The sequence below is a fragment of the Rattus norvegicus genome, chromosome 1, assembly GCF_021556685.1.
Source record: "Rattus norvegicus strain SHRSP/BbbUtx chromosome 1, alternate assembly SHRSP_T2T, whole genome shotgun sequence".
Lineage (NCBI taxonomy): Eukaryota > Metazoa > Chordata > Mammalia > Rodentia > Muridae > Rattus > Rattus norvegicus.
In genome coordinates, this window is record NC_141534.1 from 90,793,331 (window position 1) to 90,813,420 (window position 20,090).

Consider the following 20,090-nt stretch of genomic DNA (forward strand, 5'->3'; position numbering starts at 1 on the left):
TCCCTTGCAAGTGTGGGGGTGGGTGGGTGTGGGGGAGAACCCGGCAGCCATTAAGGTACTTGATGTGATTGAGAAACTGAAAGCCCTGGGCTGAGGAAGATAGAAGTCTATTGCTGAAGACATCGTGGGGACTCCACTCTACTCTCAACAATGAACTTCTGAGCATTTAAATATATATATATATATGTATATATATATATATATATATATATAAAATCCTAGATTCATATAAGATACTTTTACAATGTCAACTCTATTTAGTTTCTCTATACCTTTAAAAAAAAATTTTTTTTTTTGAGATACTGTCTCCTGTAAGCCAGGCTGGTCTTAAACTTCATTGGGGAGACTGGGCTATGCCCTGAACTCCTAACCTTCCTGCCTCCGGCTCTGATGGCATTGCAGACATGCACCACCTCGTTCAGTTGCGTTCTTGATGTAATGGATGAGACCCAGAAAGTGCTGGACAGTCCCTTGAGAAACACTATTCTCTGAGGGGAAGTAACCCTGCCTTAGGCTTGGGTGAAGGCAGGAGTTACCCAGTGAGGCGGGTCTTTTTCTACTCCACACGTTTTGGAGAGGTCGGATCCTAAGCTCCCTGAGGAACGGGTTACACTTCCGTGTGAACTGCACACCTATGCAAGGGCGCCAGGCCCTGCCCGGGAGCTGAGAGGGCGTGGGTCAAGCGTCCCTAGATGCGCATGCGCCCAGCCTGGGCATGCTGTGGGCTGGGTACCAAAGCAAGCTGCGCTTGGCCAGGCTGGCGGCGGTGGAAGGAAAGGCTGACAACCACGTGCATTCATTGGGACGTTTATGGACTGGGCAGCTCTCCCACAGTTCGGCGCTAAGTCTAGATGGAGGCAGCATGGCGGGACCACGGCCCGCATCCGTGCTGCAGGTGAGCGGTCCTGGGCTCAGGGGCGGATGCAGGGAGATGCTGCAAGGGCACGATTCTCTCCAGGTCTCAGCGGCCTGCGCTGCTACTGAAGAGGTGGCGGTGGCTACTCCAGGGCTGTGCAGGAGAACCGGGGCGGGGACGAGGAGGAGGTTGTCAGTCAACAGGAGGACCTTCCCGCGGCCCCGCCCACCGCGCCTCCCGCAGGCCCCTCCTGCCCCGCTCAGCCTGTGCCATGATCTGGGGTCTGGTGCTGCATGAAGGTAGACTGGTCCTCCAGCTGGACTGTGACAAAGGAGTCTGGAAAGGAATCCCCAGGCACACAGGCTTAGCAGTGCGCCTGTGAGAACCCAGACATCTGGTGGCTGGGTCCAGACTGGTCCTGGCTCCGGAAATTTGACTTGAGAGTCTAGTCTGATGCAACAGGCAAGACTCCAGACTCTTGTTCTTCGTCTGGGAGCACCTGTCCAGAGCACCTGCCCTAGTAACAAGGTCTTGAAGATCTCTGGGAATTCCTAGTCTGATGGAAGAAACATGGCCTTTGACTCTGGGAGATACCAATCTGATGGAGACGACATGGCCTTGGACACTGGGTGATACCAGTTTCATGGAGAAGACATAGCCTTGGACTATAAGAGCATGGTTCCTGACTGGGAGCTTCTAGCCTGATGGAGGAGATAAGGTCCCAGTCTGATGGAGGAGACATGGTCCTGACTCTGGGAGCCCCCAGTCTGATGGAAGAGACATGGTTCCTGATTCTGGGAGCTCCCAGTCTGATGGAGAAAGCATGGTCCCTGACTCTGGGAGCCCCCAGTCTAATGGAGGAAACCTGGTTCCTGACTTTGGGAGCTCCCAGTCTGATGGAGGAGACATGGTCCCTGATTCTGGGAGCTCCCAATCTGATAGAGGAGGCATGGTCCCTGACTCTGGGAGTCCCCAGTCTGATAGAGGAGACATGGTCTCTGACTCTGGGAGCTCCCAGTCTGACGGAGGAGGCACAGTCCCTGATTCTGGGAGCTCCCAGTCTGATGGAGGAGACACAATTTTCAGTCTGATGAGAAAGACATGGTTTTCTACTGTGGGAGCCCCCCAGTTTGATGGGGGAGAGGTGGTTCCCAACAGAGAACTCTGTCTGATGGAGGAGACACACCTAGCAGCCTGCATCCTAGTGCACATTCAGGTTGGGAGAGCTCTGGTGTCTGAAGGCGGAAACTTCTTGCCCTCATGCCATGTCTAATGGGGGAGGAAAACACCTGCATTCACCCCGATTCCCCAGTATGGTGGAAGAGGCTGGATCCCCATGGTTTAGTTTCCACTGAACTAAGGAGAAAAGATGCCCACCCTCACATGACACCCCTCTTTATGGCTCTATATCCATATGGCGTATACCTCGGTGGATGTGACCGTTTGAGAGGCAAGAGCTCACATGGGACACTCGGGTCAGATGGAAGAGACACATGCCTGTGTCCCACAGACATGCGAGGGAGGAGGAAGACATCTTTGGGTGCACCCCCACCCCATGCCGCTCACTCACGGGCCACCTGTAGCTCCACCTCCAGAGTGTCGGTCTTGCCCTGCAGTGTGACGGTCTTGAGTGTGTAGCGTCCGGCATCTGTGAGGTTCAGCTTTTGCACCAGCAGTGAGCAATTGGCAAAGCCCACCTCCCGGCCTGTGTGCGCTGGGCCGGCGATCCAGTTCCCTGATGGCAGCTGGCTTAGCAGTCGGTTGGGTTCTGAGGCAGGTCCACGGTACCAGGCGTAGACTAGCAGGTCCTTGGGGTAGCCCTGGACAGTCAGGGTCACGTCCTGACCTTCCATTGGCTTAGTTGGTACAGGGACAATCATCATGGCTACAGCTGCGGCTGGGGAGAGAACCACCACCACTGTCAGTCAGGACTGCGCTGAGTGTGGTGTGGAGTCCTCCCCATCCCTTGGCCAGCTCCCCCACAGATGGTGCTCCTCATGAGGTGCTGGGGAGGAGGCAGAGGATGGAGGTGATTTCTAAGGTGATCACATAGACTCTTTCTCAGTGGTACTTGCCAGAAAGACATCTCCCCTGTTTGGATTTCAGCCTTGGATAATGATGCAGGTCCTATGTAATAAATTGGAAGACCCCACAGGGTCTGGCCATGTCTCCTCCATCAGGGTAGAGAATTCTAAACTCTGGGGGGCCATGCCTCCCCTATCAGATTGGAAATCCTAGAATATGGGGCTGTGTCTCCCCCATCAGATGATTGGAACTTCTCCTCCCACACAGTGTCTTTTCTGTGAGAGCAGCAGACCCAAGACTCCTCCATCAGATTGGAAGACTCTAGGAGAGATGAAGCTGTACATCCTATATCACAAGGAAAATTCTCACAAAGTGTAGATTTTGTCTCCTCCATCAGATTGGGACATTCTAGATTTTTTCAATCAAGTTTGGGACCCAAGAAGCTGGGAAGACTATTCCATTGGCTTAAGATTCCCTAGAAGGTGGGAGCTTCTGTCTCCTCCATCAGACTGAGAAATTGTAGATTATTGGGAGTGAAACATTCTGATCAGGTTGGAGACCTCCAAAGTTGGGAATAATTGTCTCTGTTCTATAGAAAATTTTAATAAAAAGTGGGGACATTATACTCCCCCATCAGATTTGGCAGGTTCCCAAAATGGGATTTGTGTCTCCCCCATCAGACTAGGAAATTTAAAGTAGTGTCATGTTTCCTAATGACCTGGAAATTCTTCCAGGCTGTGCCTCCTCCCTTTCACTAGAGGGTTTTATGTCTACCACACCAGTGCCCAGAGTTGAGGCATTCCCTCTTCTCTTTGACTGGCAGCTTCACTGATCCCTCTGAGGTCAGAGAAAGACCATGCCTCCTCCATCACAACAGCTTGTTTCCAAGGCGGGATAACAGCCATGTCTCTCTGTCTCGATCTCAGCACCTGCCACAGGATTTCTGACATCTTGTGGAGAAGCAGTTTGGGGAATGTTATATTAGGTACACCCTGCACCTACCTGCGGACCTTGGATACCTCCCATGTTGGCCCTGAGGTCATCTCGTCCACCCTGTCTCCAGCAAAGGTCCCTCACAGGAAGGACAGGAGGCACACTTACCTTTGTGACAGTCATCTTTGCTCTGCGTGAGCATGAGACCCAGCCTGTTAGTGGAGGAAGAAGGGAGGGAGGAGGGGGTGGACGATTCCCACTGTCCCCAAGGGACAATGGCCATTTGAGAAGAAACCCAGGTAGAATTGATGAGACTTTTTTTTTTTTTTTTGAGACAAGGTATTGTGTAGCCCAGGCTGACTTTGAACTGTCTGCGTAGCTGAGGATGGCCTTGAACTCCTGATCTTCTTGTGGCATGAACTCTGTTCCCGCAGGTCCCTCGATCTGCCCCCCGCCCCCAACCATGTGTGGAAGAGAGGTGTGAAGACAGTATTTCTCGTGTGCTTCTCCACAACTGTCTGGTTTTCCAGCTGTGGGGTGTGTGTGTGTGTTTGTGTGTGTGTTTGTGTGTGTGTGTGTGTGTGTGTGTGAGAGAGAGAGAGAGAGAGAGAGAGAGGGAGAGAGAGACAGAGACAGAGAGAGACAGAGACAGACACAGAGACACAGACACAGACACAGAGACAGAGACACAGAGACACAGATGTGATGTGTATGTGTGAGAGAGAGACAGAGAGATAGAGATACAGAGAGAGACACAGAGACAGAGAAAAAAAGAGACAGAGAAACAGAGAGACAGAAACACAGACATACGTACATACATACAGACAGACAGACACACACACGAGAGAGAGAGAGAGAGAGAGAGAGAGAGAGAGAGAGAGAGAGAGAGAGCGCACACGCATAGGCACTTAGACATGGGCACTTGCGAATGCCCACATCCTATCTGGACTAACTGACACACAATCTAGTTGGCAGAAGTTCAGGTCTACGTGCCTGGGTTTGGGGTAAAGCTGGTGCCTTTTTTACTAAGCGAGGTAATTGCATGGAAGGACATGGACCCTGGTGTTGACTCTGCCACCTCACAGAAGGGGACGCTTGTTTGTCTCAGTCTAACCTCAAGGCAGAGGATATGAGTCACCATTTCTTTTCCATGCCACGGGCTTTGCCTGCCTCTTTTCGAACCTAGACAAGACGGGGACGATCTGATATGCCACCTTGTTCACACATAGCCAAAGAGTGTGCTGGGAATCCACTTATCTTCTGGGAAAATGGTGGCCCAGTCAGCAAAGGCCAGCTGGGACTCTCTAGAGAGCAGGTAGCTATCAGGCCGGGGCCAACTCACCAGACAGCTTAACCACCACTGAGGCAGAGCCAGACAGCAGCGTCTTGGAGTTCTTAGCAATGCACGTGTACGTGCCCTCGTGGTCTGCACTCATGGAGCTGATGTTCAGGTGATCCTGACCATTCTTCAAGGCCTTCCCATTGAAGGCCCACACATACTCTGGCTCAGGGCAGGACCGGGACACACACCACAGGGTGAGGGACGTGTTGAAGTCCACTTTAATAGTGCAGCCTGTGCGGGTGGTAGAATCTTGGAGGATAGCCACTCGTTCAGGGCCGACTGTAGGGCAGGAGGGAGAGACACAGGAGGGGCAGGGGTGGGGTGGGGTTGGAGGGGACACAGGAGTGCACCTCAGGTCTTCTGTCTACCAGATTGGGTCCCTGGGGCTGGCTGGCAGGGCTGAGCAGAGGGGAGAAAGCGCTTGAATGTTTCTGTCACATCTTGACTTCTAGCACTGCAGTCTTGAGACTCACTAGCCCTTCACTGAGAACTCGTTTGTGTCTGTGTGTTTTGTTTTGTTTTGTTTTGTTTCTGTCAAAAAGAGTGTGTGGAGCTGGGCAGTGATAGCACAGGCCTTTAGTCCCAGCACTTGGGAGGCAGAGGCAGGTGGATCTCTGAGTTCAAGACCAGTCTGGTCTACAGAGTGATTTCCAAGACAGCCAGGGCTACATAGAGAAACCCTGTCTTGAAAAACAAAAACAAAAAAACAAAAACAAACAAACAAAAAACCCAAAAATCAAACCAACCAAACAAAAAGAATCCATGCTTTTAGATTCTAGGCTTCTCAGGCCCTAGCTAAGGTTCTAGACTCTCAGTTGTTAGAACTTGATTCTAGGGCTCTACTTCTAGTGTTCCTAGGCTTTGCAGTCATCCATAGCTTCGTCTCTGGGTCTAGAGTTTTTGGTACCTGAATCCTCTGGTTGTAGGATTCTAGAATTTTAGTTTCTGTATGCCAGCCTTATTTTTGAAATTATTACTGTTATTATTATTACCTTTTTTTATTTTTATTTTTTTGAGAAAGAGCCTCATTATGAAGCCCCGGTTGAACTTGACCTCACAGCCGTGTGCTTGCCTCTGCCTCCTGGGTGCCCACCCCCACCCCCACTCCCACAGCTGAACAACTTGGTCATTTGTATTCTTAGGATTTGACGCACACAGCTGCTGGCACAGGAAGTACTACGCGCTTCTGTGATGAGCTTTTGTGATGAGCTTTTGTGATGTCCCCACTGAGCCCAGAGTTCCAGCGACCAATGACAGTTAACCCAAGTTATCCGTTTCTTTAGGCATCTTTCCTTTTTCCTATCTCTTTTCAGACAGACCTTCGTGTAGCCCGGGCTGACCTTGAACTTAAAATGCAGATGACAAGGACAGGAGCTCAGGATCCCGCCTCCAGTTCTCTAGGACTGGGCTGATCGCCATATACTCACATAAGCATTTTTGTGGTGCTGCAGATTGAGTTTGGTGTAAGCCAGACATATGCGGTGGCCTGGTCTGAATAATGATCTTCCCTCCACCTCCGGATACCTTGGATGGCTGGTGTGTGTTCCCTCTCTCAGCTACAGGGTCCTACATCGACCTAACATTGTCAGCCATAACCTGCACTATAAAGTCAGGTATAGTCTAAGAGGGGCCCTGGCTCCTTCCCCAGCCTGCTTTCTGACTTGCTATGTGACTGTAGAGTCCTTCTCCTGGCCTCAGTTTCCCCGTCTGTGAGATATGGATACCAGGTGCCTTGGAAGACTCACAGTATACCGTCAGGTTCAGCGGCTCGCTGCGGCTGACGCTGACCGGGTTCCACACCTCACACTGGTAGGCGCCTGCCTCCTCCCTGCGGACGCCATGCCGGGTCAGCATCCTGCCATCAGGGGACAGGCCCAAGCGGACAGCGACGGGCAGAGCGTCACCATTGAAGAACCAGCGGACCTCAGCAGGGCTGGGGCTGCTACAGATGAGACGAAGGGTATCCCTACGCTCCACCAGCGCAGTGTCGTTGGCCATGACCGTGGGAGGGGCCAGGATCTCTATGGGCGGAGCGAGAGACAGAGGGGGAGGGGAGGGGCACCGAAGTACCACCAAGCTGTACTTCTGAACCCCGAGCCATAGTGACAAAGAATGGTTTTGGAAGACAGACATTATCCTGGAAGCCAGAATGGAGAAGGTGAGCACGTTTTGTGTTGATTTAGCCACACCCACACCCTACTTTAAAAGGACTTGCAAGATGGGTCAGTGGGAAAAATGCTTGCCACCAAACCTGATGACCTGGGTTCCACAGGGTAGAAAGAAAGCACTGACTCTCCAAAGTTGTTCTCTGACTTCCACGTGCATGCGCGCGCGCGCGCGCGCGCGCACACACACACACACACACACACACACACACACACACACACACACACACTGCTATTTTAAAGAATAAATTGTTGTTTCTTTTGTTCCTCAAAGGAGGGGTAAGGATGAGGAAGAGAGTAGAAAGTCCCGGACATGGCAGAGGGGGTGGCTCACCATAGACCTGCATGTGTCCGTAGCCCACCTCCGTCTGAAACTGCCTGTTCAGAGTTTGCAGGATGTAGGTGCCTGTGTGCCCAGGTAGGGCACCATGGATATCAAGGCTGCCATCGGGACGCACAGCTTCCCGCCCTGTGTGGGCTGGTCCAGGGGTCTCATCACCAGTGCTGACAATGTAACTGGCCACCAGGAAGGTAAGGCTGATCGAAGGCCCTGCATACCAATTGTAGGCAAGCAGTTCCCCAGAAAGCCCATGGACTACCAACGTGACATTGTCCCCCTCTGCAGGTTGAGCAGGCTCGGGGGTGATGGAGATCTCAGCCCCGGCGTTCAGGATCCAGGCTGAGAAAGAACAGAAGGGGCAGAATTGACTTGTCGCCTCATTTGACAAGAGGTGAAAAGCTCAGAGGGTGACATCCCCAGTGTCTACAAGGTCAGACAAAATCAAGAGTTGTGCCTCCTTTACCCACACTTCCCCTGGGATAAAACCTAGAACCTTACCCATACTAGGCTCACCCGAGGCTCTTGCTGGAGGATTCTAGGCAGGGGCTCTACCACTGAGCCACGCCCCCAGCCCCTCATTGGGGGATTCTAGGCAGGGGCTCTACCACTGAGCCACGCCCCCAGCCCCTCATTGGGGGATTCTAGGCAGGAGCTCTACCACTGAGCCACGCCCCCAGCCCCTCATTGGGGGATTCTAGGCAGGGACTCTACCACTGAGACGCGCCCCCAGCCCCTCACTGGGGGATTCTAAGCAGGGGCTCTACCACTGAGCCACGCCCCCAGCCCCTCACTGGGGGGTTCTAGGCAGGGGCTCTACCACTGAGCCACGCCCCCAGCCCCTCATTGGGGGATTCTAAGCAGGGGCTCTACCACTGAGCCACACCCCCAGCCCCTCACTGGGGGATTCTAGGCAGGAGCTCTACCACTGAGCCACGCCCCCAGCCCCTCACCGGGAATTCTAAGCAAATACCCTGCTATTGACTCTGAGCTCCTCCTACCTGTAGCTCTCTGACCCTCAATATTTCGGTCACCTAATTTTGAGCAGGGAGTGGAGTCTGAACTTTCCTATACGATGGAGAAGGCTTGTCTGGAGCTCCCGATCTTCCTGCCCCAGTCTCCTCAGTTTCTGGCATATACCAGCAAGCGAGGCATTCACAAAGACATGTTGTGTGTAGCGTGTCTCTTTCTGCACATACTTCCATTTCCTCAAGGTTGATATGAAAAAAAGAATTCTACGTCCCCTGCCACCTGGCCTGACGCTTGGCATAGCCACTACTCTGCAGAGCAAGGTGGGACACAGAGAGTTTTCCATGAGAGGCGCCAGGCTAAGACTCAAACCGGCTACTCTGCTCATGTAGCCGACTGTGTCTGTGACCTCTCGCAAACATCAGGGCCTGTCCAAGTCTTTCACCCCAGCCTGGAGTGCTCCTTCTGCCTGTCGAGGACCCTCGCCTCGAGAGCAGATATGTGAAGCCCCTTGCTCTCTTTTTCTTTCCTTTCCATCCTTTCCTTTGGTCCCCTTACCTCCCGCCCCTCTCTGTCTATGACCCCAGATAGTCAAGGCTTGCTTCAAGCTTGGCCCATGGCTTGGGATAACCTTGAATTCCCGATCTCTCTGCCTTCACCTGCTTGCTGAGCAGTGAGATTCCGGGCTCACAGCACCACACCCAGTTTACGAAGTGTTGCTGATCAAACCCAATGCTTCATCAGTGTTAGGGGAGCACCTGACAGTCAGAGCCACATTCCGAGCCTCCCCCACCCCTTCACCGCCACAGACGGACAAGTCCCGGCCAGCAGAGCTGGTCCTCACTCTTCCTTCTCGACACCTTGTCTGACACCTCCTCGGCACTGGCACGTCTCACAGGAGACACACTTGCACACTTGGCCTGGCTTTCAGTCCCTTCCCAGTTGAAAGAATGCAGATGGAAATGGCAGGTTCTGGGCTTAAGGCAGAGTTCTGCCATTTGCGTTATGAGTCTCTGGCCAGAAAGCCACCTCTTCAAGCCCTGGGTTTCCTCTCTAGGAAGTCGGGCCTCAGGTGAACATCCTTCTCACGGTGGTTGCTAACTAGAAGAAAGGACTCGGAAGTAGGGAGACAATAGATGCTAATCGACCCTGTGTCTGAGGACCTCTGGCTGAAACCGCCAACCAGGCCCACTTATATATAGTTAAGAGAGCTGTGGCTAAGTAGCAAAAACCAGGCACCGTGGTCACACCTAAGAAGCTGAGTCAAGACAATTGTCTCAAGTGTGAGGCCAGTCTGGGCTACATAACAAGATTCTGTCTCAACAACAACAAGAGCACAACAGCAGCCTCCATCGCTGGGTATGCTGGCACATACCTTCATTCCCAGCACTCAGGAGGCAGAGGCAGGCAGATCTCAGTGAGTTCAATGCCAGCCTGGTCTACACAGAGAGTTCCGGGTTAGCCAGGTCAACAGTGAGGCATAAAGGTACTCGGGATGTAGCTTAGTCTGTAGAGTGCCTGTCAAACCCTGGGTTCAACCCCCCGGCACCCCATAAACTTGGCATGATGACACACACCCGAAATTCCAGCACTAGGGAAGAGGAGGCAGGCAAATCAGATGTTCAAGGTCATCTTCATCTAGAAAGTAAGTTAGAGGCTAACCTGGGCTATAGAAGACCTTACCACAAAGACACCCCAAACCAAGCCACCAACAAGAGTCTGGAAGCCCTGACACTAGTCAACTATGTGGCTTGCTTTGCTCCGGCTGCTCTAAAGCCTCCCTGCTGACATCTCTTAGTGGCAGTCTCCAGCCTGCCCTATAGGCCTCCTCTCAAGAGCTAACTGCTCCAGAGAGAAGCAAAGTTGCTTTCCTTATAGTGCAGGCCTGGAGAAGGCTCACACCTCCCAGGGAGGCCTTCCTCTCTGTCTGGAGGCTTTTGGAGGTGCAGGGAGCTGGCTGGTGAGGTGGGGGACCCCTTCTCGCTCACCAATGAGGAGGAACCAGCTGCCCCAGGTCAATGGCATTTTCATCCCAGGCTGAGGTCCGAGATGGTTGGTGGTGATGGCGTCCCGGTCTCTCGGAGGCCCTTCCTGGTTGAGGCTTGGCTCAGTCTGCCACTGGACCTGGGATCGGTCAGCAATTTGGAACCGGGGCGGATCACCGGAATTTGGAGGGATCGAGTCACAGAAGATCTGGGGCCCTGTTTGGGCACTAGGGTGGGTGTGGCAGGCACCGGCCAGGGGCCATGACCCGGCCAGGCCTCCTGGGGCAGCTGCCTAATCCACTTTGTGCCAAAGGCCCAGATTTGGTACTGAGAGGAGAACCAGGTCGCCAGGGAGGAGGGAGGAGGGAAGAGGGATGCAGGGAAATTCTGAGGCAGTTCTTGACCACCATGCTTGTGGTCTCCCTGCTGTACAGTGGGGTTACTGAGGGGCAGATGTTGGAGACGTCTGCTTCTCCAGCCCTCAGTACTGCCAGAGAGTGACACGTGTAACCACAGTGGATGGCACAGCAGCTCTGTGAGATGGGCATCTTTAACACTTGCAATTGCTTGGGAAGTTGAGGCAGGAGAATCCTGACGTCAAAGTCTTCCTCAGCCAGGTAATGATTAGGAGACCAGTCCAGGCTCCGTGAAACCCAGTCTCAAAAAATCAAGATGGAATAAAAGACTCTTTTTTAAAAAACAAAGCAAAAACAAAAACAAAAAACGAACAACAACAAAACAGGGTTCCATGTAGCCCAGGCTAGACTTGAACTTAATGTATATCCAAGGATGACCTTGAATGCCTGGTCTTCCCACATCTACCTCCTTAGTGTTCAAATTATAGATGTTGGCCACCAAGCCTGGCTTACATGGTGCCAGATCCCAGGGCCCCGTGGATACACTGTAACTGCTCTATTGTCTGACCTAAGCTCTGCCCTCCCCTTCTTCTCTTTTCTCTCCTATCACCGTCCCTTCTTTATTTTATCATTATTACGTGAGGTAGGTGGCATGTGCCATCACAAGCATGTAGAGGCCAGAGGATGCCTTTGGAGATGAGAGGACGCCTTTGGGAGTCTCCTTCCTTCTATCTGTGGCTTCCAGGGATTAAATTCAGGTCACCAGGCTCGGCAGCAAGTGGCTTTATCCACTGAGCCACCTCGCTGATATTTCTTCCCTTTTTCAAAAAACTGGTTATTTTTATTTCTTTTTTTTCTCCTTTTCTTTTTTTTTTTTTTTTTTTTCGGAGCTGGGGACCGAACCCAGGGCCTTGCGCTTGCTAGGCAAGCGCTCTACCACTGTATTTTTATTTCTTAATCATGTGTATTAATGTCTGTGTGTGTCTCTCGGCATGAGGGTGCAGGTGCCCATGAAGGACAGAGGTGTTTGGTCCTCTGCAGTGACAGGATGTTGTGAGCCTCCCAGTTAGGGTGCTGGGAACTGAACTCAGGTCCTCTGTAAGAGCAGTTTACACATTTGACAGCTGAGCCCCACTTTCTGTTTCGACACGAGGTCTCACTACAGAGCATCGATGGCCCACGGCCCATTCAATAGCCCAGAGAAGCTCGGAACTCATAAGCCTCCTGCCAAAGCTTCTGAGGGCTGGAATTACAGATGTGAACCACCACATCTGGCTCAAAAAATTCTTTTTCAAGACAGGGTTTCTCTGTAGCCCTGGCTGTCCTAGAACTCACTATACAAACGAGGCCAGCCTTGAACTCACAGAACTCCCCCTGCCTCTGCCTCCCTAGTGCTGGGATTAAAAGCATGCACCACTATACCCATTTTTTTAATTTATCATATTTTATTAGTTTTTGGCAAAGGGAAGGCACAATATGTCCCTTCCACAGTGGGTTTGTGGAGGTCAGAGGACAACGTGCAGGAGCCAAGTCTCTCCCTCTGTCATATGGGCTCCAGGAACTGAACCCCGGCTATCAGGCTAAGTGACAAGTACATTTGCCCACTGAGCCATGTCTTTAGTCTTTTTCTTTTTCTTTTCTTTTCTTTTTTTTTTAAAGATTTTATTTATTTATTATATATAAGTACACCATAGCTGTCTTCAGAAACCAGAAGAGGGCATCAGATCGCATTACAGATGGCTGTGAGCCACCATATGGTTGCTGGGAATTGAACTCAGGACCTCTGGAAGAGCAGTCAGTGCTTTTTTTTTTTTTTTTTTTTCGGAGCTGGGGACCGAACCCAGGGCCTTGTGCTTCCTAGGTAAGCGCTCTACCACTGAGCTAAATCCCCAGCCCCAAGCAGTCAGTGCTCTTAACTGCTGAGCCATCTCTCAGCCCCTAGTCTTTTTCTTGCCCCTTCTCTCTTTTTTAAGTTAAAATTTTATTGTATGTGCATAGCTGTTTCGTCTGCATGTATGTATGTGCAGTGCCCACAGAGGCCAGAGAGGACATCAGCTCCCCTCAGACACGAGTTATAGGCATCAGCTGCCATTCGGGTGCTGGGAATCAAACCTGGGTCCTCTGGAAAGCAGCCAATGCTCTAACCACTGAGCCATCTCTCCAGCCCCCTCTCTTCTCTTCAACAGCATTTTGCATAGCATTTGCATAATGACCATCTAGGTGACTAGAGGCACAAGGATGATCAGAACGCTTTTTATTAAATAAATAAATTTGATTGACATCATGCCATAAATAGAATGAAATTGGCAAAATTCTGGAAGGTAAGGCTGATTGATCCTTGCGAACAAACATTTCTGGATGACCCGAACTCTTCATACTCCTTTGGTAATTAAAAATAAAAACTATGGGGCTGGAAAGATGGGTCAGTGGTTAAGAGCACTGACTGCTCTTCCAGAGGTCCTGAGTTCAATGCCCAGCAACCACATGGTGGCTCACAACCATCTGTAATGGGATCAGATGTCCTCTTCTGGTGCATCTGAGGACAGTGTACTCACATACATAAAATAAATAAATAAATCTTAAAAATAAAGTCCTAAACTATGAAGCCAGGAGTGTGGCTCAGTGGTAGAGCCCCTGCTTAGAATCCCCCAGTGAGGGGCTGGGGGCGTGGCTCAGTGGTAGAGCCCTGCCTAGAATCCCCCAGTGAGGGGCTGGGGGCGTGGCTCAGTGGTAGAGCCCTTGCCTAGAATCCCCCAGGGAGGGGCTGGAGGCGTGGCTCAGTGGTAGAGCCCCTGCCTAGAATCCTCCAGTGAGGGGCTGGGGGTGTGGCTCAGGGGTGGAGCCCCTGCCTAGAATCCCCTAGTGAGGGGTTAGGGGGTAGCTCAGGGGTAGAATCCTCGTACTGAGGATGTTTAAAACTCGATGCCATTTATAGGAAGACCTGGAGGAACTGTGAATGTTGGCGTCTTCAGGGGGCTCTTGGAACCAGTATCCATCCCAAGTAATGAGGGGCAGCTGTCCCGCCTCCCCTGTCACACCCTGTAGCACAAGCATGCATGGTGCTTACGACCACGCCTGACGTACAGTAACTGCTCAGTAAAAGACAAACTCATTCCTTCCACAAATATCGATGAGTATCTACTGTGTGCCGGCCTTGTTACAGATGTTGAGAGAGTTTAATTACCAAAAATCATTTAAGTCCCTGTGTTTGGCGAGGATCAATGAGAGAAGTAGAACCAGCTAGGGCTGGGGCTCAGTTGGTAGAGTACATTGTGCGCATGAAGGCCCCGGGCTCAATACACAGCAGCACTACGTAAACCAGGCCTGGTGGCTCATGCCTGTCTTCCTAGCACTCGGGAGTTGGAGGCGGGAGGGTCAGAGGTCATCCTCAGCTTCCCAGGGACTTTCAGGTCAGCCTGCGCTATGTGAGACCCTGCCTCAAAACAACAGAAAAGCTTAAAGGTTAGGTTTGTGTCATGATGCAAGAGGATCACTGTGAGTTCCAGGCCAGCCTAGGGTACAGAGTGAGACCCTCTCTAAAAACAAAAACAGAATCCTCACTTCAAATGGGAAAGCAAATTCAGAAAGGAGGTCTGCCCCTTGCACTGGGGTGGAGGGGGGATAGCCAGGCAGTGACCTCGGAGTCTTGGGTCAGCATGTGACAAACGCTGTCATCGATGGCGTAGTTGATGGCATAGTTGTGGGTGCTGGCTCCTCAGCTGCCCTGCAGCCTACTTCTGGGCAGGGGGCCATACCTGTAGCTCTCCTGTCCCAGTTCCTCCTGAGTATCACTGTGTCCTGGGCTGCCCTCAAAAAGGCCAGGCTGTGTAGAGGGGGAGGAGGGCTGAGAGGGAGGGAGAAGGAAGGTGGGAGGTGGCAGAGGCTGGGCTTGCCACCTCTTGCCCCCACTCAACTGTGCCCTTACCTCACCCTGCTCTCCCTGTCTGGCCCTGCTCCCACACTATCGCCTAAGTACTGGGACTGGTTCCCATTGTTGTTCAGAATGGTTCCCCAGTGTCCCTGGGCGCCTCTGACTCACTCACCTTGTCCCAAATTGACCTTCCCATCTTCCCGACCTGCTCCATTTCTCTGCTCTCATCCAGGAAGATGCAATCCTCCCACCCCCACTCCCGAGACTGGTAGAAGGACCTGGGTCTCAGTCCTTATGACTCCCTTACTCCATTAGCACAGTGACTGCTGGGGCTGCCCAGGGCCCACTGCAGAATACAGAATCCTCCCCATGTACATCCAAGCCTCCCGCCTCCTCCAGGAGGTCTTCCCAGGATAACTCTAGCTCCCGCCTTCCTTGTGAGCCCTGGACACCCTCAGCTCTCACTGTTGAGGGCTGTGTCTCTCCCCTCCCTGCACTGTGCCTCACAGTGTCCCCAGCCCTGTGCGTGCTTCAGAATGTTTATGCAAGTTGACACCAGGTGTGGATGACACAGAGCTGAGAGTCTCCGGGGAGGCCCAGGAAACTGGACAGAGCTACCTTTTGTCCCTAACCTGTGTCATGACTTCAAGTTCCCAAAGCATCACATGACCCTTCTCCGTCTGCTGTCCTTGCTATCTCTGCCCTGCTCCCTGCTCCCTGCTCCCTCTCCACTCCCTGGTCTTCTGCTAATATGAACATTTTTGGGGTTTTGAGCTGTTGTCTATGTAGCCCAGGCTAGCCTTGAATTCACTGTGTAGCCCAGGATAACCTTCTCCTCCTGTCTCCATTTCCTGGGTGCTGGGATTACAGGGGGTTTTTATACAGGGTTGGGAATCCATCCTCGGCCAAACACCCTACCAACGAAGGCCCATCCCTGACCCCTGCGTGAACCCTTTGAGTCTAAGCAAAAGTTGCCATTGTTTGTGTACTTGGTATGTGCTTGGTCCAGGGGTGCACATTCAGCCCTTCTGTTGAAGGGAGCAGTGGCTGGCCACAACCTTGACTCCTGTCTCTTCTGAGGTTAGAGCTGGTGTACCTGGGTTGCTGCTGCAGGCCGAGCAGTGACTGTGTGTAAGCACTGTCTGTGTGTGAGCATTGTCTGTGTGAATATTGTCTGTGTGTGATCATTGTCTGTGTGAACATTGTCTGTCTGTGTGTGAGCATTGTCTGTGTGTGAGCATTGTCTGTGTGTGAGCTGGGGGTCCCAGCCTGGAACAGAACAAACACACAGCTCAGTTTCCGGCTGAGAAGTCAACATACACAGATGGCTTATAATGTTACATTAGAAGGAGATCCTGTATTTTTTAAATTTGTTTTTGTTTTTGAAATAAAGTCTCATGGAACCCAGGCTGCCTGGAACTCACTGTGTGTGTGTGTGTGTGTGTGTGTGTGTGTGTGTGTGTGTGTGTGTGTGTGTGCTGGAGGGTGTCCTTGAACCCTTGAACTGCCTCTCGTCTCCCACCTTGTGAATGCTGGGGTTACAGGCACACACTGCCCCACCCGGTTTACTCCATGCAGAAGCTCAAACGCCAGGTTTTGTGCTAGGCAAACACTTTATCAAACTGATCAGAGTTCCTGGACTTTGTTTTTCTTTGCTTTAGATGGGGTCTAAACCTGGGACCAGACTATGTAGACCAGGCTGGCCTGGAGCTCACAGAGACCCACCTGCCTCTGCTTCAGGAGTCCTGGGACCAAAGACAAGAGATCTGTGCCACCACACCAGCCTATTTTCTTTCTGCTACGTGGGGATCTTGCTACATAGCCTAGGCTGGCCTTGAACCTGAGACAGTTTCCTGCCTAGGTTTCTAAAGGAGCTGGAACTGCAGGTACCAAGAAAAGGCCCATCCCTGCCCCTGTGTGAGCATTTGAACTGGAGCCAGCAATGGTGACACATTTACTGTCCCCTTATCCCTTTGGCCTCACCCGAAATCCTATGAGGTTGAATGAGACGCAGAACTATTGCCTAGGACGCTGTAGCTCACATCTGTAATCTCAGCACTTGGGAGGCCGAAGCAAGATGACTGCCGCCAGTTTGAAGTCAGCCTGAGGCACACAACAACTCTCTGTCTCGAAAACAAAAACAACCAAAACCCCCAAACCCCAGAAACCGGGCCAGTGAGCTGGCTTATTGGGCAATGGCCCTGGCTGCCAAGGCTGATGACATCAGCATTATCGTTGGCCCCACATGGTGAAAGGAGAGAACAGTTGTCCTTTGACCTCCACACCTGTGCCAAGGTACGGGCAGTCCCCCAATAGGTAAAATGTAACAAAATTTAAAAACGACAAAATCAACAAAATATTCTCAAAACCACATTAAAAAAAACAATACAAAACAAAGCACAAACAGGCCAATCTCTTGCTTGCTGGGGCCATTTAAGGACACAATTCTGTGGCCTCGTTTTATGGGACTCCCTTCCCAAGCCCTCTTATCTCCTCTGCCACCTTGATAGTTCCCTGGGGAGCTCAAGGCTGGAAGTGGAGCAGCCTTCTCCCTCCCTGCCGACTGCCTGCTCCTGACCTCTCAAGACTCTGGGAATGGGGATTGGGTTTGGGAAGCTCCACGGCAGGACCCTTGTCTCAGTAAAGCAGGAGAAGAGGCCCCCTCCCCATGTTAGTCATCTGGGGGAGCTGAGGACAGCAGTTATGTAAGCCTGACCAGGGCGGGGGTGTCTCTCTAAAAAGGACTGGAAGGCAAAATCCTACAGATTCCAGTTGGGCCATGGAGGCTGTTAGACTGTTCGAAAGACTTCAAGTGCTCTTCACTCCTCACTGTACACAGCATCGAGTGAAGGGTCAGGCCTGGTGGCACAAGCCTGTCTTCCCAGTTATTTGGGAGACTGAAGCATATATTGTACATTCCAGGTCAGTCTGGACAATTAAGTAAAATCCTGTCTCAAAAATAAAAAGTAAAAACGAGGTGCAGAAAAATACCTCAGTGGTGCAGCCCCTGCCTAGAATCCCCCAGTGAGGGGCTGGAGGCGTGGCTCAGTGGTAGAGCTCCTGCCTAGAATCCCCCAGTGATGGGCTGGGGGCGTGGCTCAGTGGTAGAGCTCCTGCCTAGAATCCCCCAGTGATGGGCTGGGGGCGTGGCTCAGTGGTAGAGCCCCTGCCTAGAATCCCCCAGTGATGGGCTGGAGGCGTGGCTCAGTGGCAGAGAACTTGGTTATCACATGCAAAACCTTCGATTTGCTCCACCTAAAAACATAGACACAAACACACAAAGAGAAACATGTATGTACACACATGACAAACCATCCTCTCAGCTAGTGGAGCAGGTGGGTTGGAGAAACAGGCCTCTCGTCCCCACCTTTTTGGCACTCTCCCTGCTCTTCTCCTTGCTTGGGGGTTTCCAAGTCGTTTAATCACCTAGCAAATATTTACTGAACGCTGACTCCATGCCAAACCGCTGGGGACACAGACGGCAGACAGATCTGTTCTCTTATGTGGCTAAATCTTACTGGAGGACACGAGCAGTAATTTTATAAAACCGAACCCTGCTTAGCCTATAGTGTCAGAGAAAGATGAGTGTCATAGTGCCTCGAGATGGAAGACAAGGCAGGCCAGGAGGATAGGGAGGACGCAGGTCATTTTTTCAGCTCCGGAGGTCAGCTGGTATCTGAGGGAGTAAGCTGAGGCCTGACCGAGGTGATAGGGAGCCTGCAGGTACAGGGGGAAGTTGTGTTTCCCGATGCATACCCAGTAGGTGCAAAGGTCCTGAGGCAGGAAAGAGTTTGTAGGTTTTCCATTATAATTTTTAGACATTGTCTTCAGCCCCGCCCCCTCCAATGCTGGACTTACAGCTGTGCACCCCCCCCCCTCCACTCGCTGCTCTTGCAGAGGACCTGAGTTCAGTTCCCAGCACACACATCAGGCAGCTCACAACTATCGGTAACTCCAGCTCCAGGGACTCTGATCTGATGCCCTCTCCTGGCCCCCAAGGGCACACAAACACACACATCTCAAGTGATAAAAAGGACATTATAACGGAAATCAAATGTTTTTTACCCCGTAGAAGGGTAGTATCACTATGTCCTCGTACTCCTGTGCCCGTCACACTCAGAGCCAGTCATATCCCCCACCCCCATCTCCATCGAAGGCACAAGGTTCTGGACGGGATCTGGAGTCAACTCCATGGCTACCCAAGCCCAAGATACTGACAATGTTGATTAGTAGGAGCATGGGCCCAAGACCTTCCAGGGCCTCCTGGGTGTGCATTCAGCCATCTCTGTAAAACTCAGCATGCCAAAGGCTGTCCCACGTGTACAGCTGCCCTGTCACACTGCCACTGTCGGGAGCCACAGCAAGAATGGGAGCCACAGGCTGGAGAGATGGCTCAGTGGTTAAGAGCGCTGACTGCTCTTCCAGAGGTCCTGAGTTCAAATCCCAGCAACCATATGGTGGCTCACAACCATCTATAAATAAAGTAAATAAATTAAAAAAAAATAGGAGCCACATGCTCATCAGAGACACAGGATTCCGTGGTGTGTGTGTGTGTGTGTGTGTGTGTGTGTGTGTGTGTGTGTATGTGTCTGTCTGTCTGTACACCAGTACTTGTGAAGCTAGAGGGGTCTATCTGTCCATCTGTCAGGAGTCTTCCACAATTGATCAACACACCATTATTATTATTGTTACTGCTAACCTTTATTTTTATTGTATGTGTAATGTATTTTAGCACCCATGTATGCATGTGTTCCACATGTATGTAGTTCCTAAAATAGTCAGGACGGGATGTCGGACCCCCTAGGACTGGAGCTGCGGTGCAGAGGGTCGTGAGCCACCGCGTGGGCACTGTCTCTCCAGCCCCACACGGCTGTTGTCAATTTTGTGTGTGGCAGTAGGAGTTGGACTCGGGGTCCCCTGCAGACCAGGTAAGCACCGTGCCACAGCTCCATGTCCAGTGACCACCCTGCCCTTTTATTTTCTTTTTATTTATTTATTATATAGAAGTACACTGTAGCTGTCTTCAGACACACCAGAAGAGGGCATCAGATCTCATTACAGATGGTTGTGAGCCACCATGTGGTTGCTGGGATTTGAACTCAGGATCTCTGGAAGAGCAGTCAGTGCTCTTAACCGCTGAGCCATCTCTCCAGCCCTTATTTTCTTCTCTCTCTTTTTTTTTAATTTCTTTTTTTCTTTTTTTTTTTTTTTCTTTTTTTGAGGTAGGTTCTCACTATGCAGCCCCGGCTGG

At 51.6% G+C, this 20,090-nt stretch overlaps 1 protein-coding gene across 1 annotated transcript; it reads right to left on the reverse strand.

Annotated features, from left to right (window-relative positions):
- Positions 1 to 791: 791 nt before the first annotated feature.
- Ceacam16 (CEA cell adhesion molecule 16, tectorial membrane component) lies at positions 792 to 10,785 on the reverse strand. The gene is given in 6 exon segments (NM_001169579.1): positions 792 to 1,009; positions 2,427 to 2,753; positions 5,157 to 5,435; positions 6,902 to 7,177; positions 7,656 to 8,000; positions 10,616 to 10,785. Coding segments are annotated over 6 exon segments (1,281 nt in total). The 5' UTR covers positions 10,659 to 10,785; the 3' UTR covers positions 792 to 998.
- Positions 10,786 to 20,090: the final 9,305 nt, after the last annotated feature.